Raw genomic sequence first — 24,713 nt, forward strand, 5'->3', positions numbered from 1 at the left:
TTCTCTCTCTTTCTTTCTCTAAATAGTTTTTAAAAGGATAGTATAGATAAAGAAGAATAAACGACAAGACCTTTGAATGAATGAATTCGGGTTTGTGTATGTTTTTGAATCAATTCTCATTGTCGTCTTTTTTTTCAACAACCCAAAACTTTCGTTCGTCAAAAAAAAAAAAAACGAATAAAATTAAAAATAAACAACAATTTTTTTTTACTCTCTCTTGTGTGAGGATAAAGATGAAATTATATAAACCTTTGTTTTTGTATTGATGAATGTCTAACATGTAAAGAGTAAAAAACCAATATAGTATTTTTATTAATTTTTAGGTTGAAATTTGGAGTAGATCTTGTTTTGTTTTTTTTTTTTTTTTTTTACCAATTATTTTTTCGCACGCTAAAGACAAAGAACGTTCAAAGTTTTAATTCTTTTGTTATATTAAAGTCTGTACATATAGTTTAATTTTTATTTATTTATTTACAAAAAAGGTATCTTGAAAACAATGACAAACTAGATCTATCTAAACAACAGAGAGACAGAGAGATAGAGGGAGATTGTAGATAAAGAGAAGAGTACTATGCAAGTCACAAAACTCTAGCACTTGTGATTTACATATAAAGGAACATCTATATAGATGATGTCTTTTGGTTTATATATGTATATAATCAGAGTAGTAGTGATTGGACATAAAAGAGTCGACTCGAGTTGGTTGTTTCAACTTACTTACTTTTACCACTCACACACTTTTGAACACACCTACTACTCCTCTCTCTCTCTCTCTCTTTTGTGTTTTAAAATTTTAGTTTACTGTTAATCTTTCAAACTTACATAACAACATATATATAGATTATTAATACCTATTATCTTTTTTATTATCTTTTTCTAGAATTTGATTATTATTATTATTATTTAACATAACATCATGTCAACTCCAGCAAGAAGAAGATTGATGAGAGACTTTAAGAGACTCCAAAATGATCCACCAGCAGGTATTAGTGGAGCTCCAATGGATAATAATATATTACAATGGCAAGCAGTCATATTTGGGTAAGACAGATCAGATAATCTCCATCCTTTTTTTTTCTTTTTGTCCTCTGTTATTAATTTCCTCATTTTTCTATATATTTTAGACCAGAGGATACTCCATGGGAAGGTGGAACATTTAAATTATCATTACAATTTTCAGAGGAATATCCAAATGATCCTCCACAAGTTAGATTCCTTTCAAAGATGTTTCATCCAAACGTATACACTGACGGTGCAATCTGTCTCGATATTTTACAAAATCAATGGAGTCCAATTTATGATATTGCTGCTATTTTAACTTCTATTCAAGTACGATGAAAATGAAAAGAAAAAAGAACATGGTTGATTGATTATCAATTTATTTATTTATACTTTTGTTTTTTTATTTCTAGTCTCTTTTATGTGATCCAAATCCAAACTCTCCAGCCAATAGTGAATCTGCGCGTTTATTCCGTGAAAACAAGAGAGAATACAATCGCAAGGTAAAGGAAATTGTCGAACAAAGTTGGAGCTCTTAAACCAACCAACCAACCAACACAACAATAACATCATGTCACAGTAGTATATTCTTTTGTGTGTGTATTGATAAATAATAATAAATTTTTTGATACACTTGTAAACAAAACAAAAACTAACCAACTAGCTGCTAATAGTGATTCCAGGTTGCAAATAAACTGTGATTCATTTCTTGTAAAAAAAGATATAGTTGCAACTCTATATTTCGACCAACTATCTTGTTTATGTGATTTCAATGTATCTGGACTCGGAGAGAATAAATGATACAAAGAGTGTCACCCATCTTTGAGCTCTTCATCCTCAAATCTTAATGATTAAATGATACAAAAAAGCAAATTAAATTAAATCTAATTTGCCAACACATAATTATAATATGTTTAATTTGTGGTTCACCCTCTCTCTTTTAAGAGTGCACTTAAACACACACCACAAGACAATTGTGTTATTTAATTTTACACAATTTTCTCTATATATGTAGTTATGATCATCATTATTATTTCAATTCATTTCATTTTCGATATATACAAAAGATAAATTGAAAGAAAGAAACAATTGAAATTGTTTGGAAATGTTAGATAAATCCATTTTATTTATATCAATATTGTTTTTGGTAGTTGGAGTATTTACAAGTAATATAGAAATATGTCGCTATTGCAATAGTGGTGAATGTGGAGTTGGACAATATTCATGCTTTTCAGTAGCAGAAAATAATTGTTTGATGGATCAAAATTCTTGTGGTACCAATAGCTTTAAAGACTATTTCATTGCCTCTTATTTAAATGGATTGGTCATTGTCGTATCGTACACCGATCAAGATTGCCAAAATGAAATAGTCTCTCAAGTCGTTTTGTGTGGTCATTGCAACAAGGGCACTTTCTTTAATTGTAATACTACCATTGTCGAGTTGGTGGATAGTGTCAGTACTGGAAATCAAGTTGCTTCAAAATTATTGGAAAAAAAACAAATCGTCAATGATAATAATAATATTAATAATAACAGTCCAACTAGTGATGATGATGATGATGATGGTAGTATTTTCACTTTTAAACATAAACCAAATGTTGTTAGGCTAAATTAAATAAACTTTGAAAGAGTAAACAGACAGACAGTCAGACAGAGAGACATCATGTCTGTTGGAATATATTGCAATGCCAATATTAATATCCTCTGGACTATAGCATAAATATTTAATTTAAATATTTAGGTTAAACCCAAATATGAAAGGGAATAAAACAAAATCAAAAAAATTAGGTAAATGATCAATATATATTGTACCACACACTATGTTAATGGTACAAGACATCTCTTTGATTTGTTATACCTAACAACCTATTTAATAATTAAACTAATCTTTTAATTTAATATGATCAATTACCAAAAAAAAGTAAGAATGTTTTTTTTTAAATAAATTAATTGTTATGATTATTTGTAACTACTATATAACTATGTGATATCTATATATGAGGATTAGATAATATAATAAGATAATGAATGTTTATTGAATATGTTTGGGTTTAAATACTCGCTGGGAGCAGAGTAGTATGACACTATGCTCACATTATTTGATTTTTTTTTTGGCCGCGGCAGAGCAAATTAAAAAAGAAAAGGGCTCCACCGGGAATCGAACCCAGACCACTACCACCCAAAGGTAGTATTGTACCATTCAACTATGGAGCCGTTGTTGTAGTCATTTTTTGAATGTGGGAATTTGTCCCGTTTAAACGAGAGCCCCTATACTAGTGTATCGTGTGGCAAAGATGAATCTTCCAAGCATTTGTTCTTTCAATGCAAGGAGACCACACTACCAGTAAAGTTACTGAAAGAGGTTACTGCTGCCAACAACATTACACCACCAGTTTGGGACATCACCCTCCTCAACCTCAAACAAACTCCAATGACTATAAACTTGGTCGCTGCAACACTAGAACGAATATGGTTCCGACGTAATGATCTACGTCACCAAAGAGATGAACCTTTCACTGAACAATACCTGCGAGCTAGATTGATAAGTGATATGCGACATATTATAAAAGTAAACTGGGACAAGACGTTAGAATTGTGTAATCGATGGCACTTGGCTCTAATGAACCAAACCGATGAATCAGTAATACATACGATTACAGAACGAATACAAACTATCATCCTTCGATTCTCCTCCAACTACAACCATCCTACTGTCTACAAGATCGCACTACCTAGTCATTTGGAGAGGTACAAGACTCTGCGTACACTACATCTATAATCGATCACCTCAACCTCATTCTTCACATCCTCCTCAACACCTTCATCTTCTTCTATTCTCTCTTCATCTATCAATAATAATATTAATAATATAATAATTTACTAAATAATAATAACATAGAATAATTATATAACACAATATTACAGCCTATAGTGCTGAGAAAAAAAAAAAAAAAAAAAAAAAAAAAAAAGCGATATCTTTAACCAATTTATTTTTAGAACAAGCAACAACCCAAAACAATCCAACATGCTTGACACTATACAATAAGATACATGATCAACGTCCATATAACATGTATCATAGACATGGACAACCCCCAGAACAAATTAACTTTAATTCTTCTCGAGATAATCTTTATTTCTTGCTGGTCAATTAAAATGTATAATTAATAAAACTTTGTAACTTCTGAGTACTACTCTTCCCGATAGGAGAGAACAGGAAAAGAATTACTTTAAAAAAAAAGAGCCCCTATACTAACAGATTCTCTAACTATTTTAATTAAAATTAAAACAAATAAACCATAATTACTCTATTGTCCGACGACTATTAGTCCAGATTTATTAATAAAAAAAAAAGTTTAAAGAACTTATCAAATACACATTATTATGATCTTCCTTTTCTCATTGTTTTACAATATTATAGTTCTACAGTTCCACACAATAGATTATATTTTTCAATTGTTTGAGCTATTTTGTTGTGTATGAATTTCAGAATACATTTTTCCTAAAATCTTTATTTTGTTTAATTTGAAATGATAGTTGGTGTCGATTAACTTTGGGGACTATAAAGTACTCTTTTATTTCAAAAATATTGGATGTAAAAGTCGTAAACAAGAGAGATTTTAAAATTGACATTACTTGGTCAGACAAAAAAGCAGATCCACCATTTTTATAAAAATAGATTAACTTGTGGCAATGTAGACCAACCATGTTAGAGAAAGATAGTACTAGATTGTCAATGAAGTGACAATCTGATTATGCGATGTATATATGTATCTTTATAACTACAATCTTACTCTAAGAACATTCATGTTTATATCTTTATATAGTTATTTATTAAGTTAACTCGCTAACTTTAAGATGGTGGACAAGAAAAATACGAAAATATTATTTTAATGTTGTTTTCATACTTTAGAACAAGCATACGAACGTCATTTTATATACGAACGTCAATATATATATTATATCAGTATATACATAGTTGTTATATTTATACATTAGTCAGTAGAGTAGTAGAGAGTAAAAGATTGCATAGGCATCATTATAAGATTTACGAATGATTAGTATCATCATTGCAGTAGAGGGAAAGATTAGTAAAAGATTGCAGCAACATGTGCTAGACAACAACGAGAGGACAATCGCAAAACATGCATCTATTCATCATTGGTTTTGTCAAAGAAGGAGATGGTAATGGTAGCGAGTGCACTCGTCCAAGAGCAACTCGTTCCTACACAATACTGTCAAATTACTGGATCATTTGGATAGAGATAGAGTGGATACGAATCGGATAAGAAAATACACGTACAAGCGTCGCAGGCTTGGTGGTTCTACTCTATCAGCATAGATACTTGGTTATCTGACATGACTATCGCAAGGATCGACTCTAACGACTGGAATAATGGATAGCGGTAATCAAGCAGCGTATGCTGGGCGAACCAACCATTAAAACCAGTCAAGAGGAAGAACCAGGATTATAAATATGACAGGCAGTAGTTCGAGACAGATAAAGGTAACCAGGAATCCAAGTAGCTTAAATTTTGGATAAACGAAATTCGTTTGGAAGGAAGGATAGGTTTTGGGAAATACTACCTTATTCAGAAGGAGGAAAGGAAATGATACTATTCGATAGAAAGGTATCTCTTGAGTAATACTATCTTACTTGAGAGGAGGAGAAGGATATGTTTTGGGTAATACTACTTTACTCAAGAAAGAGGAAAAGGTTGTTATTGGTAAAAAGGCAGTGCAACAATGATAACACGTAATCTCAGTTACAACAAATTAACAAGAACATAATAACAACTACAACACCAAGAATAATAATAATCGCATTATCAACAAGAATCATTCTACACTAGAGGCAAGACCGGCAATTAGAAAGTGTAGATGATATATAGCCGATCCCAAATGAAATGTCTAGGAACAAGAGGAGAATGTTCGTACGGTTGCTACCAGGAATGGTGTGATCGGCAACAGCGATTAAAACAGAGAGATGATGAATGTGGACGATATGAAATATCAAATTCGGTCCCAACAAAGGAAACATTAGATCTTAAGAATTAGTTAATCAGTAATAAGCATAATCAGTAATAATTAATTAAATCATGCAACAAATACAACCATTAAATAGTAAACGTGAAAGAATAATTAACATAGTAGAGATTATGAAGAAGGATAAAGGTTGATACCCAAGGACAAAGTGGAAGTTGTCATCGGCTGATGTGGTCAAGCTCATGTCACACCATTGGTTTTCTTACCATTATGACGCACTTGGTTTTAACTATTGGTAAATATCACTCATAATAATCCTCATCATCATAATTGAACTGTAAATGTGATGAATTGGAGCTATTCATGAAATAAATAAAAAAAGGTTAAAATAAATTGTATTTTTTTGTTTTACCAAAATTCCAAACTACCAATGATGAAGGAAAACAAGTTGGTGATCAAGAAGAAGAAGGAGAAGAATCGGAACAACCAATCGAACAACAAAAAGATGAAACAACAACAAACAACATGGTATCACAAGAAAGTAGCACAAATACTGCACCCACCAACAGTGACAATAATAATAGTGCAACCTATTCTTATGCCTTACTGTACCATTCAATAAGGTGAATAACAAAAAACTGTAAATAGAATACGATCTTCTACCAAAGGAGGAAGAAGAAAAAGAAGAACAAGTTAAAATGAAACCAGGAGAATACCAGAGATTTCTAAAGTATCAGCAAAAGAAGAGTTCCAAACAAGTTGGCATGTTCAAGATTATTATGTGGTGTGTGGTTGGAGCAAATGTCTTTATACTTTTGTGTCTTGCAATGGTTTGCTTTAATGTATCGGCACAGGGCTATATCGTCGAAAAGTTTAAGGTCTCTCAAAACCTTTACCATCGAGTATGTGAAGGAACCTTTTTAGAGTATCAAAAGACATGTGTCCATCATGTCAACAATTTCAAGTCACACTGTCTTGGCATTGATGCGAATCTAAATGTTTTCCCAAAAATCACCAATAATGACACTGCCTCTATTAAACGTTTGTACCCAGATGGAAAGTATAAAGATGAAGATATTACCCATTACTTTTTGGGAATGCCACAACTGCTCGGTGCTTCCAAGCAATGCGTTTATCAATCCAGTCTCTCTGTCCTTTACCTCTCAAATTATACACCAACCAACGGGTTTACAATGGATCAAGCAGCTCGATCTTACAAACAAGATCAAAAAGATCTTTTATTTTTAAGTGAATAAAAACATGATATGTTATGTTTTACAAAAGAAAGAAAAAAAACAAATGAATTAGATTAAATTTTGATTTTTTTTTTTTTACCATTGCAATTGATCCAAGCAGTTTCAATTTTAAAACTATTGATGACCACTATTATCTCATTTTATCAACTATTATCATTGACATTGATAAAGATTTTTATATCGTAGTTTTGTCCAGAGTAATGTGGTTGTAATGCCAAATATTCATGGAAATTGAATGGATCATATGGTTGGATATGAGATGCACTCATTGTATGATCATTTTGTCCATAATACTTCTTGAATAATTTACAAAAGAATACATCTGCATATTTAGATCTAAAATAAATAAAATTGATTATTATTTTTTAAAATAACTACCAAGATTTGGTTCAATAAAAGGTTTGATCATAATATCTGTTGATAATTTTGCTTGACCTTCATCCTTTTCAATCCTTAAATGTACATGTGGTGGATAATTTGGATCGAGTGAATGTGCAATATCCCTATCAAGCTAAAAAAACAAACAACAATTAATAAAAATAATTATTTATATTTTTTTATATCTTTTTTTTTATCTCTTACCAGGATAACAAGATTTGAATTGCCATAAAGAACCATTTATTACCTCTTGAATATCCATTCATAGGAATCTGCGGTTAAAAAGGCAAATGATTTGGCAGCATTGACAATGGATTATATGACTTTTTGAGATGGTTTGCAACTAGAAGGTACTATCTTTTTGAAAGTTGTTGTATTTTAAATGGTTCCTGAAATAAACAACTACAACTACTACAAGCTTGCTCTTTTTAGTTTAAGGTGAGAAATGAGGCCATATTATGAATTGATGACCTTTGGAGACTAGAGTGAGACACGACGATTACCTTTTCAGATTTTGTGCCATCATATCTCTTCCTTTTCTTTTTTTTTTTATTAAACAATTTAAATGTATTTTGTTTATTATCTTTTTTGTTTTTTTTTGTTTTTAAATGGTGTGATTAAAAATAACTAATCTTTTAATTTAATATGATCAATTACCAAAAAAAGTAAGAATGATGTTGTTTTTTTGTATTTTTTTGGTATTTTTTTTTTTTTTTTTTGGGCGGCACACAGCGAAATAAAAAAAGAAAAGGGCTCCACCGGGAATCGAACCCAGACCACTACCACCCAAAGGTAGTATTGTACCATTCAACTATGGAGCCTTTGTTGAAGTCACTTTTCGAATGTGGGAATTTGCCCCGATTTTTAGACCCATTTTTTAAAGATACCAATTTACATCAGTTCCTCAACGATAATAACAACTAAACTGGCTATAAAGAAAATATAATCAATAATAATATAGATTGTGAGATTAGGCAATTAATCTTTCCGGAGGCATTTTCATCATATAAAGAGTAAATCATCATGAAACTACAATCTTCAACGATCAAAGACAATGAAAATAATCAACAAATAATTTCCGATTAGACTAAACAATTTGTTCAATTAATTCTGTTTGTATTTCTATCTTTAATCCGATTGATTTGTCCAAATTCTGCCACCACGGATTACAGTTGTGAGGTATTTCATACAGGAAAAACCGATTTTTACAGTTCAACCACCTCTTGTTTATAGGATGAAATCAAAGAAGAATAAGAACCTATTTTGATATCTGTTTGAAGAATAAATCAATGATAGACTCCTTAGTTTAGCTCAATTATTATTATTATTATCTGTAATTTAATTTTTAAAAGTTGTAGGTATACAGGCTCTTCATTGATTCACTAGTCACCAATAAATACTGCGCACCGATTCCTCTAGTCTGGGTTTCTCGGCATTCCAATAGCCAATTGATTGGATTACCAGGATAGTTGTGAGGTAATTCAGACAGGAAAAAAAAACTGATTTTTACAGTCCAACCACCTCTTGTTTATAGGTTGATCTCGTAGACAAAGATGATGGGAGAGAGGAGAACGAAAAAAAAAACGAACGAGCAAAACTACAAAGAAAAAAAAAAAACCGAAAAAAATTCTCTCTCAGATTACTTAAATTTAGTTTACGATTTATTTAAAATTTTTAATAGTATCTTTTAATAATAATTCCAATTGAACCAATTGATCATTATCATTGGCAATGGGAACCAAAAATTGCGAGCGATAATCGACGACCATTGATATTTTCTGAAGATGGTCAAATGTTAGGAGCAGACCTTGGTCGATGACACTAGAGACTGATTTAATATTTTCTAGGGGGACTTGCCATCTAAAAGAGTATCTAGAGCGAGTAGGTCTGACACACAAGAGACGTTGATTGGTGACGACGGCGATAAACTTGGAGAGACGGAAATGAGCAATATAACGATCACTCTTGTAGGTACCCTTGTACGTTGACAAGAGTATGAAGCCACCTTCACTCTGATCGAAATTATATTCTACCAATATATGTTCCTTGCCAAAGAATCTAGGAGGACGTACACGATACGCTTCTTGAAAGAGATTGGTGGTGTTTCGGATACCTTCAGTGGTACGTGTGGCGAGGTCAAATGCACCGACCACTGGTTTGATGGGCAGTCCTACGATACCCTTGACCATACCCTTTGCAAATCCTTCAACACCCTGTTGTTGGGCACCTTCAACTGGTTTAATGACTAGACCAGTGACACCATCCAACACACCCTTTCCAAGTCCTTTAAATCCATATGCCATTCCTTCAAGTGCATGTCTTGCCTTTTTTTGTGATAGTCTTTGTCTATTTCTAAGGTATTGTTCATCAAATGATAGTAGGCTGACACCTTTTCCAACTGCACCTGAAACCTTTGTCAAAGTATTAAACAAACCATAGACAGAATTTTTGACCAATGATATTGAACCCTTTGCAAGACCTTTACCAAAATCCTTGGGTGAAGTAACAAGACCCATTGCAGGTTCATAGAAAAAGTCTTTGACACCAGTTGACAAGTGATTAAATAGACCAACCGGATTACCCAATGTATCAGATGATCCAATTACCTTGTACAATTGATTGAGTGATTGCATAGTGTAATGTTTTTTGATACGACTAATGAGTGATTTTTTACTAAGGAATGGGTGCTCCAACATCAACGAGTTTAGACAGATAGCAGTTCTTTCCAAACTAAAACTAATACCAAGTACTTCTAAAAGAATACCAACTACTTCTGATTGTGATTGTCCAATAAATCCATCTCTTACAAATGAAAATGACAGTAATACTTTGATTGGATGAAGCAACAGTAATTTTGTATAAATCATTTTTGATGATTTTAAACTTGTTTTAAATCTTTTGATTTCTTTTAAATGAATAAAATTATTATCATAGTTTTGATTTTGATTATTATCATCCATTTCATTTTGATCTTTATCCTTTTTAAATAATTTTTTTTTAAATCTAAAAATTTTGTCAACATTTCAATGATTGAACTTAAAATTCCATCTTCCAATAATAAATTTGATTCTTGAATGAGTAGGGTAATGATTTCAAAATACATTAAACCTTTGTTTTGTTGATTTTTAACAAAACTAAAATGTAAAAATGGTTTTGATATTTGATTGTTGAGAGAATTGTTGAAAACGTTTGGTGTTGCATAAAATAGTACTGGTTGATCAGCATTGATTAATTGATTGTCAATTTGAAAATGTGAAACAATCAATTCCAATTTACTATAGAAATTGGATTGTGAAAATTCCATCGATATACCATTCTTTAGTGAAATGTAAAGTAACTCTTTTGGATGATGATCAATGACTGATATACCAATACCAGCCAATTCCAATGATAAATCCAATTGACCAATTTCCAAATCACCAGATTGTTCATTACTATTATTATTACTATTTGGATCTTCATAGGTTAGATACAATACTCTAGTTGGACCATCAACATTTACATGAGAATAAATTGTATTGGAACCAATTTTAATTGGTTTAAATGATTTGATTTTCATAATGTTAAATTTAACCACTTGTTGTTGTTGTTGTTCTCCAAGGTCAACCACCAAAATTCTAGTAGACATGGTTTCATCCCAACTATAGGCAGTCGATTGATAAGGACCAAGTACATCTTGAATACTATATCCACTTTGATAATACTTTATCGTCCGAGGAGTATTATTTTCAATTCTAAATGGTGGATGACTTGTATTTTCTTCTCCAATCATTACTAGACCAGTACCAACATTGATATCTACTCGTGCCAAATAAGGTGCCATTGAATTGGTCCAATTACGAATCTTGATAGTCATTGTAACAACCTCGTCAATTGAAAAACTACCACTCCAACTATATTGATCATCATCAAATTTAATTTGAACATATCTTGTTTCATATTTGTTTGACCAATTAAATGGTACCTTTGATCCAGATTCAATTCTATATGAACTATTTAGATTATTATTATTTTGATTTTGATTATTTTGATTATTTTGATTATTATCAATTTGACGAATTAAAATTGGAAAAGGAGTACAATTTACAAAAATGTATTGATAATCAATAGTGACCATTTTAGTTCTTTGTAGATTTCCTTTACCAAGTGTAATATTGGCTCTAAAGTTTAATTCACCTGTAGAGAGTTCATCTTCACAATAGAGTGTTGTAACGTTGCCACCAGTACCACCTCTTTCCAGCGAAATACTATTTGACCATTTATGATTTGGCAACTTTAACATTAATTTACTACTGTGATAGAGAACCATGGCAGCATCGATATGACAATTCTTCTTTTTATCTAATTTTGGTTGATGTTTTGATTTCAAGTTGGCAGCGGCCGGTAAATGTTCCTCTACTACATTTGTCAATACTTGTGGGATCTTTGCCTCTTTACCAATGATTGGAATGGTTTTTGGTTTTTTGAAAGGCAATTGGGAGACCAGTACGATTAATGACCCAATAGGGAACATAAAATGAGAGTATTCTAACATTTTCAATCATTTCTTTGTTTCCAATCATAATATTCAGAGGTTTCATTTGTTCTTGTTCGTCTTGGAAACGAATCGATGAACGAACTACTGGTTCTGAATTCTTGGAGCAATCTACCAACAAGAAATATTGTGCATTAAATCCTGGTACATCAGTCATCATCAATTGTACACTATTTCTTGGATCTTGACAATAGACAGATAGCGACTTTTGACTTTCTACTTTAAATACCATATTTCTTTTTGGTATAGATGTTGGAAATATTAAACCAAGTGGACATGGTAAAAGATTTTCAAATTGAATTGGTGGTAATATATTTACAACTATATTACTTTCTTCATCCAAAATATATTCCAAAGACTGTGACAATGGAGATGACGACTCTTCTATTTGAACTTCATCATCTTGATTGGTTGTTGGTGATTTGGTTGTTGACTTTTTTCCACGTATATTTTGATTAATATTTTGAATATTATTCTTTATATTGTTGATATTCTTGAAAACATGATCTTGAATCATTTCATCAATTTGTTCATTTACAATCTCTTCCTTTACTTCAATTGGTTTTGAATTTAAATTTGTTGTCATTACTAATGTTATTGATGGATAAATATTAAATGATGAAGAAGATGAAGAAGAGTTATTATTACTATTATTATTTCTTTGATTGATTAGGTGACAAGTTGAAATTTTGTAAAGATTTGATAAATTTTCTTCTTCAAGATTAATAATATCATTATTTAAATTACTATGACGATATTCTACACCTTGATCCATATTTGGTAGAATTGATAGTTTCTTATTACTATTTATATATTGTAATGGTACAATATATTCTTCATTTGGAAAGATTATTTTTGGTAATAATGATCCACCATTTGATTGTTGAGATGAACCATTTTGTGATTTAATATTATTAATAAATTTCAATTCCAAGTTTAGGGTAGTTGAATTTTTAATTATAATATTTGAACGAATAGTAACCAATTTACTACCATCTTCATTCCAACCAACTTCAAAGAGTATTTTTCGATTATTGATTTGAATGGTAGTGATACCAACTTTACCAACAGGGATTGGTATGGAAAAGGGTGAACGATGGCTTAGTTTGATGGCAATAAATGGTCCATTGTCAAGTGATCCACTTGCTTCTTGTTTAAAACCTCTAAAATCACGACTACTCTTGACAGCCAATAATAATCTTGGATCCAATTGAACTGGTTGTTTGGATTCATTTTCCAATAAAATGGGAATTGATGTTGATCTATTTAGGTGGTCATGTTGAAATGATGAAGATGTCGTCGAAGAACCAAGTTCATCAAATAATCTTGATTGATTGAGTAGTACTGGTGAGGTTGGTGGTGTAGATGGTACCTTTTCAACTACTTGATATTCAATATCTATACCAGTTTTGTTTACAATCCAATATGGGTGAAATGATGATGTCAACTTTCTAATACTAATAGTTTGTAATAATGGTGATGCTTTTTTAGATGTAGACGACGTAGAGGTCTCTGGTTCCAAAAAAGTTGTCTTTTTAAGATTTGATGAAGAATTGGTTCTAATAATATTATTTGCAGTTTCTCCAAGTGTTGGTGAAGAAGAAGAAATATTAATCTTTGGTAAATCATCCATTGATACCAAACTTGAGCTAATTGATAAATCTTCATTTTCCTTTTCTTCTTTTTTCTTTTTCTTTTTAAATAAAGATTTAATAAAAGGAATAGTATTTAATAGATCAGATTGAATACTATTAAAATTGGTGAGAAAACTATGAGCAAAACCATAACCAAGGTTTAGATTTAGAGTTTGAGTTGATTTGAATATGAGTGATAATTTTGGATTCTTGGCTTTGGTAATGGCACAAGAGAAATTCCAACTTTCAATCAATGGTTCAAACGCCATACGATTATTATTAAAATAATCTGCCAAAATGTTGGATCGTATTGAAATGGTCATTACTTTTTGTATCTCTTGCATCTCTACATGTAAATGATATAATGATAAATCCAACAATGGTATATTTTGATCCATATAATCATTAATTAATGTTATTCCCAATTGTGGTGATTGAATCATTAAATAAATTATTTTTGATGAAGAAGTAGTAGAGGATGAAGAAGATGGAGTTGGATCGTTATTATTATTATTATTATTATTTTTTTTCTTCTTTTTAATTAAATGATCATTTAAATTAATTGAAGTAACTAATTGACCAGCAATAGAAGTTAAAAGAATAATGTCATGATAAGAAATAAAGAAATTTAGAGGATCTAGAATTAATTTGATTTCAATGACTTGAGAACTCTTTTGGCTGGGGTCTTGACTTTTTGCTGTCAACATGTTAATGTTGGCCTGAATGTTGACTGGATCAATAAGTGATGCAACTCTAGATGATGAAACGCCAGCAATCGAATGTCTAAATGAAAATGCTTGAAATTGTGATAGTTGAGATGAAATGGAACGATTACATCCCAACTTGTCAGAAAATGTCATCGTTGCACTTAGCTTGGCAATTACCAAATTTGAATCTATAGATTGTGGATTCTCTACCAATAATATCTTTAATTTACTAATATTGGCATCTACATTGATTGATCTTTTCGACGACGACGACGACGATTTGATTGTTGTTTTTTTATGTTGATTTTTTAAATCTGTTAATTGTTTTTTATATGGTGCTAGGATGGTTTGTTGAGGTTGCATTATAAAATCCATCATTTGGAATACAATGACTGGAGCAATATAGATACGTAATCTATCAAGTGTAGATTGTATATCCAAACTATTATTTTGTTTGTCAATGGTCATGTGCAACGAGATGACTGGTAGATCCAACATTTGTTGTTGATGTTGAGGGGGTTTGAATTGATTGGTAGATAGATGTAATGATTCTTTGAGTGATCCACCAAATGTAGTAATATTCTTGCTACACACCAAATCTGCAAACTGTGTTTTACTAGTATCAGTTGCAGTATCCATGATACGAAGTGATCGAATCAATGTATCCAATGTTACATCTTGTCCATCTACCAAAACATTACCCTTTACATCATTTATAATTAATGATAGTAATGGACTAGTTTCAGTTTGATTCAACGAAAATCTTAATTCATTTAAAAATATTGATACTTCTGTTCTTCTTGTCATTGATTGTACTTTTTGTTGAGATTTTTGTTGTTTTAAAAGTTTTTTCATTTCCTTTTGTTTGACAAGTACTGGATCCAATATTGATTTGTAAAGCAACAAGTATTTCATTGATGTTTCCAATAGGAATTGATAATCTTGATGAGTAACCATGATTTGAATACTCTTGCAAAGAAGATTTAAATGTTGTAGTGGTAGGTTGGATCCTTCTGGTGGCGATTCAACCAATAGATCAATTGATAGTACAACATTTACATCTGACAATATTTGATTGTTGGTATGACTAGCAAGATGAACCGATTGAATATTGAGTTGTGACAGTTCAATCTCCATACTTTCATAATTTAACATTACTTCATTACTACTTGACAGCTGACTATAGTATTTAGAGTAATAAAGATTATCAAGGTTGATCTTTCCAAAATCAATCATTAATATATCCATTTGATTCAATGTAATGATAACTTTTGGACTTTGTAATTGAATTGATAATTTAATTCTCGTCGACGAAGAGGATGAAGAAGATTTTGTATTTGGTTGTTTCAATGACATTTTTCTTTTCATTGTTGGTGAATTTGTATCAATAAATTGCATTACCATTGATTTATCTCTTTTCAATGTTCTATTTCTACCACCAACTGATGAACTTGATGATGACAATGATGAATTTAATAATTCTGTTGATGATTTAAAAATTCCATTCATACTTGAATTTAATAAAAAACTATTACTTGATTGTAAAGATGATGAAGAATTTTGTTGTTGTTGTTGTTGAAGTAAGAGTTTTTGTTGTTGTTGTTGATTTGAATTTTGAAATACCAAATCCAAAATTGGTGTAATAAAACCAAACAAAATGTTTAGGAAATCATAATCTAAAATGATTTGAATTTGTTGTAATTTTAAACATAATTCACTATCAAATGGAATATTATTCTTTCCTCCACCACCACTATTATTTAATTGACTATTAATTTGTTGGGTATTATTATTAAAAGTCATTTCCAATGTATTCAAGACTGATGAATCTTTCATAGAGATGATTTGACGAGGAGCTTGTTGATCCTGATGATAATAATCCATGTGTAACTTTCCAATACCAAGATTAGATGATAGTTGTTGATTAGATTGTACAGAGAGATTGAGATTAGTGTCACTAATCGTAAATGACATTGATATCGATGGCATATCAATTCTAAATGCTCCAATATGTATTGAAAGTGAAAGTTTGGTATAGACTGACGATAGTGTTGGTGAAATGTTGTTGTTGTTGTTGGATAATTGTTGATTCAATGATAACTTTTGTAAACTATTTGATTGATTGGCAAGTGATGGTAAAAATCGTAATGGAGATGATGCAGAGAACCGAAGTGGTGAACTAGTTGAAGCAATCATTTTAATGGATTGATTGAGTTGTTGTTTTAATAAAACAGGTGATGTTGAAGAGACTATAGCTGCCGGCTTAAAACTATTCCTTAGACATTTCATTTCAGTTTTAAAATCCTTGATCAATGGCAATAAACAAAAGACAGTTGTCATTTGATCTATAATATCTTGTTGACCATTTAAATTGAATACTATTGGACTGAGACCAATGTTGATATCCAATTTAGAGCAATCAATATTGGTACTAGTGTGAAAGGCTGGGTCGACGATATTGGCAAGTGACAAATTGACAGAGAATGGTTCCATAATATCAATCACTGAACTACTATCAAAGTATTTCTGTGAAATGTTGAATCCTCTCATTTGAATGGTCAACTTTTCCATTTGCAATTCTTTAACCTCTTGTTTTGATTTTGAAACCTTTTTCTTGATTGATTGATTTGACATTTCCAAAGTACCCAATTGAATACATAGTTGATGATTAGATGACTCGTCTTTGGGCAGTAAGATCGTTGGTACTTGAACATTGATTGTGAGTTTTAAAAACTTTCTTGGTTTGCCACTCTTGACTCTTTCGATTTTACCTGCACCCTTACTAAATAGCATGGGGAGATACTGGAACAAATCCAATAGATAGTCTTTGGCCATTGTCATAAAACATGGTAATGCAATGATGGTTATCTTTTGCATATGTGCTTCTATGGCTCTTTCTACCTTGTTGACAGAATATTTAAACTTTACCCAAGGTTCATTTGGTTGATTGTCACGAACAGTACTAATGACTCGTTTATATTCTTCCTTGTAACGGATGGGATCTGTCAATGACATGTCTTGCATTGAAAATGAATTGACAGTGAACCACAATTCCATAAAACTGTTTACATTCTTTTTGACCAAATTAACAATTGGATCGGTTACTGAAAAACTTGCCAACAATCTTCTATCACTCTCTGTCGGTCTAATATCAACCGTTACTCCTTTACATGGTATTTGTAAATTTAATTGATTTAATCTACCACTCTTTTTTGATTTTGGTACTTTATCAATTACTGTATTAATTACTTTTTTATTAACCAGTACACTATAAAATAAAAAATATTAGTTTAATCAATAACTTTCATATATTTATATTTGTTTTACATACATCATTTGAATTAATTCAATTAGATTACCTAAAACTTGAGGATGAACATTACCATAAATGGCTGAAGTATCTAAAGTTAATTCTGTTAATTTTGGTCCTAAAATTTCATCTTGTTTTGGTTCCTAAAAAAAATAAAAATAAATAATAATTAATAAACGATATAATTTTTTTTTTTTTTTTTTTTTTGACATACCGAAATTTTAGCCAATAAAATACCATGAACAAAAGATTGATTATTATTTGGACCACCAGTAATAGAAGTTAGGACAAGATAAGGATCTTGATCATAATATTCTTCTTGATAAACTTGAAGAGAACCAGCACCAAAATCACCATCCAATCTTGATTTTGATTTTTCAATAGTAACCCATAAATCTCTAAAATGACCTTGTAGTATTACATCTTGTGGTTTATCATTATTGTTTTGTTGATTGATTAAATTGGTAATGATCACCTTTGCATTATTTACAGTTGCTGAAAATTTAAAATCAACTGGTGGTCTTGTTTGATTATCTGGTGATCCATTATTATTATTAATAATTAAATTTGGTGAAGAAATGGGTGTTGTCGATTGTGATTTTACATTACTATTATTATTATTATTACTATTATTATTGATTGATTGTTGTAATTTAAATTGAAAAGAATGTTGAACAGCTTGTTCTACACGTTCAATTTCAATTGTCAATAGATGAGAAAACATTCTAATTTGATAAAATGTAAATGGTGAGAAGTAGACAGTCATATCTTGAATGAGAGCTGTCATATGAATACGAGGTACTTTCATTGGATCTTGATCTGCATTACGTTTATGTAAAACTACATCTATACAAGTATTAAAAACTGGCAATCCTATTTCTTGTTGTTTTAAACACCATAATTGAGTCTTGTTTATCATTTTCTTTTCTTCCTCTGACTCATCCTCTTTATCCAATTCTGGTTCTAAATTGAATGGTATAACTTGTTCCTTGTTGTTGCCCTTGTTGTTTGATTGCATTGGTGATTTTGTTAGGATTGAAGTCATATTATCTAGTTGAAATTGATAACTATCGGAATCACGACTATTCATTGTAACTTTACCAAGATCAATGATGAAAATGGAACTTTCAGTTTGAATGTCATCATGTTGAATTGGGATGATGAGGGTGGGGGAGGCTGCTGAAATATCCAATTCGACAATCTTGTCTCCTTTAGACTTTGACTTTTTCTTTGATGAACCACCATGTGAAAAGCCAGACAAATCAATTTGATGTGACGGTGCCAACAATTGCATGTATCTAAGGATAGCCATTGTATTTAATACAAAATACATTGGCTCCACTTGAATACCAATCGTAATCTTTCTTTTGGGTGGTGTTGCAGTCGTACTGATCACTGTTGGAGATTGAACAAGATTCATCATTTGCATTTGAAATGACAAGAAATTCTTGGACATGCCAGACGAGATCATATCTGGAAAGTGTTCGTTTTGAATCCATAGCCCAGACAATCGAATTGATCCAAGATCAGCTTTCAATTGCATAATATCTTGTCGTTTGATCAACTTTACTTTAATACCTGATATATCGCCATATATCAAAGGTCCTTCATTACCATTATCCGATTTTAATTGTATATGTATAGTATTTATAATAACATCTAAACATATTTCTTTTCCTTGTTTTGGTAAAGTATTTGATGGTTGATCTGATGTTGTTAAGGGTGACAAGGTTGTTGATGGAGGGGGAGGTGAAGTATATCCAATAGTATCATATAATTGTTGTTTTAATATTTCAGATGAAGGTTTTTCAAAAATTGGTGAAGTAATATCTGATGGTGATGACAATGATGTCATTGTTGAGGTTTCAACATCAAATACTAAACCTGGTTTAATACTAGTATGATGATCATCATCTTCCAAACTATCCATAATTGTTTCATCTTCATCATCATCAGTTTCAGATGTATCACTCATGTTTGTGAGATTGGTTAAATTGTTGTTACTATTGCTACGACTGATCGATGGTGAGTCACCACCACCTGCAGACAATACAGGTGATACTACCAACGAACTAGACTTGCTTGTTGATTTCTTGTCCTTTAACTCTTTTTTCTTTTTCTTTTTGGCTTCTTCCTTTTCCTTTTTCTCCTTTTCCTTTTTATCGCGCTTCTCTTGTTTCTTTTTCTTTAAATCCTCTTTTTTCTTTTCACTCTCTGGATCCATCATCTTTTTCTTTTTCAAATCCTTCAATGCTACAGTCTTTTTAATCAATGTTTCAAATGCTGATTTTGATGATTGATTTTGTTCTTCCTACAAAAATAAAATAGAATAGAATAGAAATATTAATAAATGATATTTGATTTCCTCTTTTTTTTTTTTTTTTTTACTTCATACTTTAAATTCATTTACAAATTCACTAAGAGATTCTAATAATGATAATAGTGATGAATATTGTTTTGGTTCAAGAGATAGACCAATTTCTTCAATGACAGTGACTATATCAATCTTTGTAATATTGTTTTGGAGAATGGATGCGTTGGACGATTGATGAAGTTGTAGTTTGAGACTGGCACATAGTGGATCGAGTAACATGTGGTGACCTTTATTGTCTTTGGCACTTGGAATACTCTCTCGAAGATGACTTGATAGTTCCTTGGTTGCCAATTTCGATAGTGATTGCAAAGGTTGTAGATGATCTACATAGATTGATATATTGGATACCTCTGCTAATTTGTTCATTGATGTACTTGTTGATGGGGTAGATTGTGCAGCGGCGGCGGCAGCAGCGGCAGCGTTGGCAGTAGCAGATGATTGGTCATTACTGCCGTCTGCAATAAAAGTAGGTACCCATTTATCATCTGCAGATTGTACAAATATCTTGTCAAGACATACACCAACTGCAACCAATTGATTATCACTAATTGGATGTTCATATCGAATATGTAACTTTTCAACAACAATTTGCAAGTTGTTTATAATCTTTGAAATCAATTTCTCTTTAAATGAATCTTTTTTCTTTTTTGTTGGTGGTGCGTTTGGATCGACAATACCATTTGTTCCATCTTGTAATTGTGCATCATCTATACTAGATGCACTACTATCAATACTACTATCCTTTTCTTTTTCCTTTTCTTTTTCTTTTTGTCCAATTTTAGAAACTTTAAGAATTGTACGCTACTGTCATTTTCCTCTGATTCGTCTCCCCCAACATCACCGTCGTCATTATTATTATTATTACTATTAGAAGTTGTTGAAAAAGATGAAGAAGAAGATGAAGAGAATGCAGAGGATTGTTGAGCAGCCGATGCGAATATATAGATGTCCTCGAGTTGGATGACGACCGATTCTGACTTTAACGATGTCCACGGCACTTTGACAATGAGCCGTCCTACAACACCTCTATTGACCTGTATGGGTAGATCAAAAGCGCGGAACGCTTCCGGCTTGACCTCTATGTTCTTTAAAACTACATTGCCGCCAAACAACCCAATCTTTAATTGTTTCTTTGTGACCTCTTGAAGAAAACTCCCCAAGAATCTATCGATTACTTCTGCTATTACTCCTTCAAATACCATTATTATCGCTACAACGATTCTTCTAATACTTGAAGAGTATTAAACTATTATTACACTATTATAAATAAAATAAAATAAATAAATAAAACTAACTAACTCTAGAGTATTAAACCATTAATGTAAATATATATATATGAGTGATGATGGATGATGTGTATATATATCTAATTATAATAGTTGATTGATCAACCTATCTATCTATCTGTAACTCTCTCTCTCTATCTCTCTATTTTCGAAAATAGGTATGGTTTAAGAGAGTTACATAGAAAGGGGGGTGATGTCATTAATGTTTGTAATAAAATTTCATTATCAGAATGAATCATGTCGTTGTCGTTGGGTGGTGAGATTGTCGCGACAAAAGTTCGAGACCCAGTTCAAAAAAGGAAAACCTGACTTCTCGATACTTCTTTTTGGGTTTTGGGTAAGAGTGCGAGTCGGGGTCTCGGACACGCCCTCCCCACTTTAGTGCACCACTTGGATCCCATACCTTTTGTTTATAAAGATAGATAGATTTTTACTTCTTTTTATTATTATTATTATTATTATTTGGTGTTGGCGCAGTAGTATTAGTGTTCCTATTATTAATATTATTTGGTTGTTGTAATAATTGTGATTTCTTATTCTTATTAACTGTTAATTTTATATCATCATTGTTTGTATTATTATTATTAATCTCTTCTTTTACTACTTCATTTTCTTCTTGATTTTCTTTGTTTGCATAATATTTTGGAACTAATTCGGGAAGCCAAGTTGGTTCGATGACTGTGATGTTTCTGATGAATGGTTTGGATGTGATGGATAGTTCGTTGTAGAGGATGTGACTTGGTGTCATACCAAACATAAAAGAGGTTGGATGAACAAAGATTTCTCTGTGGTCTGCCATGGTCTTGTATTTGCCGTCTGGTTGCAACGATGCGATGTTGAGGAAGAATCCAGTGATAAAACATCTACGGATACGCTCTGTCTCTTCACCACACGAGCTTATTTTCATTCTAGAGTTGGTGCAGTACTCGAGCAACTGCTCAAACACGCTGACCACCTTGACCATCGATTTGGCATTGATAAAGTGGTCGTAACACCACTGCTGGTTACCATTGACCTTTTGGTACTCTCTAAACACGTTCAACAGTGTCAAATGGTCACCCTCGGGTGAAAAGAACAGTCGTTTGACAATCTCCAACTCTTTTTGTTTCTCTTTTGGTGAAAAGAATATAGATTCAACTGATAACATACTAATTATAATTAATACTTCTTCCATACATTCAAATTTCTAAATCAAAAATTAATATATATTTCTTTTTTTTTTTTTGTTTCTTTTTCTATTCTTTACCTCGGACATTATTAAAGTTTTACTATACATTGGTTCAAGAGGAAATGAAGACATTTTCTTACCAAGAGGTGAAAGATTACCATCTGAATCTAGAGCATCGAGACAATACAATAGTTCGAGTGATTGTTGAACGGTTTCGAGAGGGGGACGCTCGAGGAAATCAAATGACAATACATCATCGATTCCAATTGTTTTTAGTTGTAGAATCAACATTGCAATACTTGATCTACGAATCTCTGCAATCGAACTCATATCCAATTGTTCATAGAGATCTTCTGTGTAGAGACGATAGCATTTGCCAGCAAACTCACGACCAGCACGACCACTACGTTGTTTGGCCGATGCCTGTGAGATGGGTCGTACTGTCAATGTATCCAAACCAATCTTTGAATTGTAAATACGTGTCTTTGCAACACCGGTGTCTACAACATACCGAATACCATTAATGGTAAGCGAGGTTTCAGCAATATTAGTGGCAATGACCACCTTTCTAGAACCTGCTGGTGTACGTTCAAACACCTTCATTTGTTGTTCCTGTGGCAACGCTGAATAGATTGGACACACGATAAGCTGTCTTGAATCAGGTGGCAATCTTGGGATTCTCTCAACCATCAATCTCTCCAATGCTTCAATCTCTTCACGACCCGTCAGAAACACCAATATATCACCTCCATTTCCATCCTGATCATCGTTCTTTTCATTTACGTGTATTTGTAATACCGTCACCAATGCAGCATCAACATAATCCTTTTGTGTCTCTTCTGTATAATAAACTCTAACAGGGAATTGTCTACCTTCAATATATAATATTGGTGCTCTAAAAATAAATAAATAACAAACAAATAAGTATATCGTGATGTCTCCTTTTCTTCTTCTCTCTTTCTTTCTTTTTGTTTCTTTTTCATACTTGTTAAAATAATTACTAAATAATTCAGCATCAAGAGTAGCAGACATTACAATAATCTTTAGAGAAGAACGTTGACTTTGAATTGATTTTAAGAGTGCGAATAATATATCAGTGTTGAGAGTACGTTCATGAGCTTCATCCAATATGATTGCACTGTATTTTGATAGTTTGGGGTCAATCATTGCCTCACGCACCAACATACCATCGGTCATGTACTTTAGACGTGTTTCAGGTGATGTCTTGTCATCAAATCTAACACAATAACCAACTTCGGTTCCCAACTCGCAACCAATTTCCTCTGAAACTCTCTTTGCAATCGATATGGCAGCAACTCTTCTTGGTTGAGTAATTGCTACTATTCCATCTTTTGTGAATCCACTCTCTCTTAGGTATTGTGGTATCTCTATAGAACAAAGTAAACTCTAGTATTGATAACCTTGGTACATAATATATTGTAATCAATCAATAGAACATACGTGTAGTTTTGCCAGTACCAGTTTCAGAGATGATAATAACTGAAGGATGGTTTTTAATATTCTCTATCAATGCTTCACGTGCACTATATACTGGTAAATGTATCTTTTGTTCAAGTATTTCTTGACTAACTGGTTTATATTTTGTTGTTGTTGAAGTTGTTGATGTTGTTGATGCTGCATCTTTGTTATTATTAATCTTTGGTTGTTGTTGTTGTGCTTGTTTCTTAACTATTAGATTTGGTGTGAATTTCTTCTTTCCATTTTGTTGTTGTTGAGGTGTATTACTAGTAGTAGGTGTAGGAGAAGGTTTCTTATTTGGTGGTGCCATTCCTTTTATCTACCCAATTCTAAAACTAAAAGATAGATAGATAGATAAATTTATAGTCGGCGTAGTCGGTATGTTTATTCAAAAGAAGAATGAATCGACTTGTAAGAAATAATGCAAGTCGTTCGTCCTCGTGAATTTGAACTTTATTTTTTTTATTCCATTTAATAATTACAGATACATCTCTCTCTGCACAGTTATTAATATAGTAGTATCGATCCTTCTTATGATCAGACTTTGTAATCATTATTATTGCAAATAATATTAATATTTTCAAACAACAACCACACCATCA

At 31.7% G+C, this 24,713-nt stretch overlaps 5 protein-coding genes and 2 non-coding genes across 7 annotated transcripts; 2 read left to right on the forward strand and 5 right to left on the reverse strand.

The window, feature by feature from the left end:
• Positions 1–916: 916 nt before the first annotated feature.
• On the forward strand, positions 917–2,767 carry rad6 (ubiquitin-conjugating enzyme E2; the record flags this gene model as incomplete). The annotated part of the gene is made up of 5 exons (XM_004358725.1): positions 917–1,041; positions 1,125–1,329; positions 1,413–1,524; positions 2,151–2,596; positions 2,741–2,767. The coding sequence occupies 5 exons, from the start codon at positions 917–919 to the stop codon at positions 2,765–2,767; spliced, it is 915 nt and encodes a 304-aa protein (XP_004358782.1).
• Positions 2,768–2,817: 50 nt separating this feature from the next.
• Positions 2,818–4,808, reverse strand: DFA_00800 (uncharacterized protein; the record flags this gene model as incomplete). Its single annotated transcript, XM_004358726.1, has 4 exons — positions 2,818–2,865; positions 3,766–3,845; positions 3,881–3,933; positions 4,786–4,808. The coding sequence occupies 4 exons, from the start codon at positions 4,806–4,808 to the stop codon at positions 2,818–2,820; spliced, it is 204 nt and encodes a 67-aa protein (XP_004358783.1).
• DFA_00801 lies at positions 3,143–3,213 on the reverse strand. The gene has a single exon. It is a non-coding gene; the product is annotated as a tRNA-Pro (tRNA).
• A 1,290-nt stretch (positions 4,809–6,098) lies between the features above and the next one.
• Positions 6,099–7,241, forward strand: DFA_00802 (uncharacterized protein; the record flags this gene model as incomplete). The annotated part of the gene is made up of 2 exons (XM_004358727.1): positions 6,099–6,174; positions 6,634–7,241. 2 exons carry the CDS (start codon positions 6,099–6,101, stop codon positions 7,239–7,241), a joined length of 684 nt encoding a protein of 227 aa, XP_004358784.1.
• A 143-nt stretch (positions 7,242–7,384) lies between these two features.
• Positions 7,385–8,493, reverse strand: DFA_00803 (uncharacterized protein; the record flags this gene model as incomplete). The annotated part of the gene is made up of 3 exons (XM_004358728.1): positions 7,385–7,563; positions 7,620–7,752; positions 8,455–8,493. The coding sequence occupies 3 exons, from the start codon at positions 8,491–8,493 to the stop codon at positions 7,385–7,387; spliced, it is 351 nt and encodes a 116-aa protein (XP_004358785.1).
• On the reverse strand, positions 8,370–8,440 carry DFA_00804. The gene has a single exon. It is a non-coding gene; the product is annotated as a tRNA-Pro (tRNA).
• A 787-nt stretch (positions 8,494–9,280) lies between the features above and the next one.
• On the reverse strand, positions 9,281–24,421 carry vps13D (vacuolar protein sorting-associated protein 13 family protein; the record flags this gene model as incomplete). The annotated part of the gene is made up of 12 exons (XM_004358729.1): positions 9,281–10,622; positions 10,721–12,048; positions 12,152–12,867; positions 12,901–17,762; positions 17,826–17,947; positions 18,019–20,115; positions 20,200–20,963; positions 21,044–21,408; positions 21,899–22,650; positions 22,711–23,527; positions 23,618–24,020; positions 24,094–24,421. The coding sequence occupies 12 exons, from the start codon at positions 24,419–24,421 to the stop codon at positions 9,281–9,283; spliced, it is 13,896 nt and encodes a 4,631-aa protein (XP_004358786.1).
• Positions 24,422–24,713: the final 292 nt, after the last annotated feature.

The sequence above is a fragment of the Cavenderia fasciculata genome (genome assembly GCF_000203815.1).
Source record: "Cavenderia fasciculata unplaced genomic scaffold Scf_Dfasci-F-a-25c12.r2-5, whole genome shotgun sequence".
NCBI classification, from domain to species: domain Eukaryota; phylum Evosea; class Eumycetozoa; order Acytosteliales; family Cavenderiaceae; genus Cavenderia; species Cavenderia fasciculata.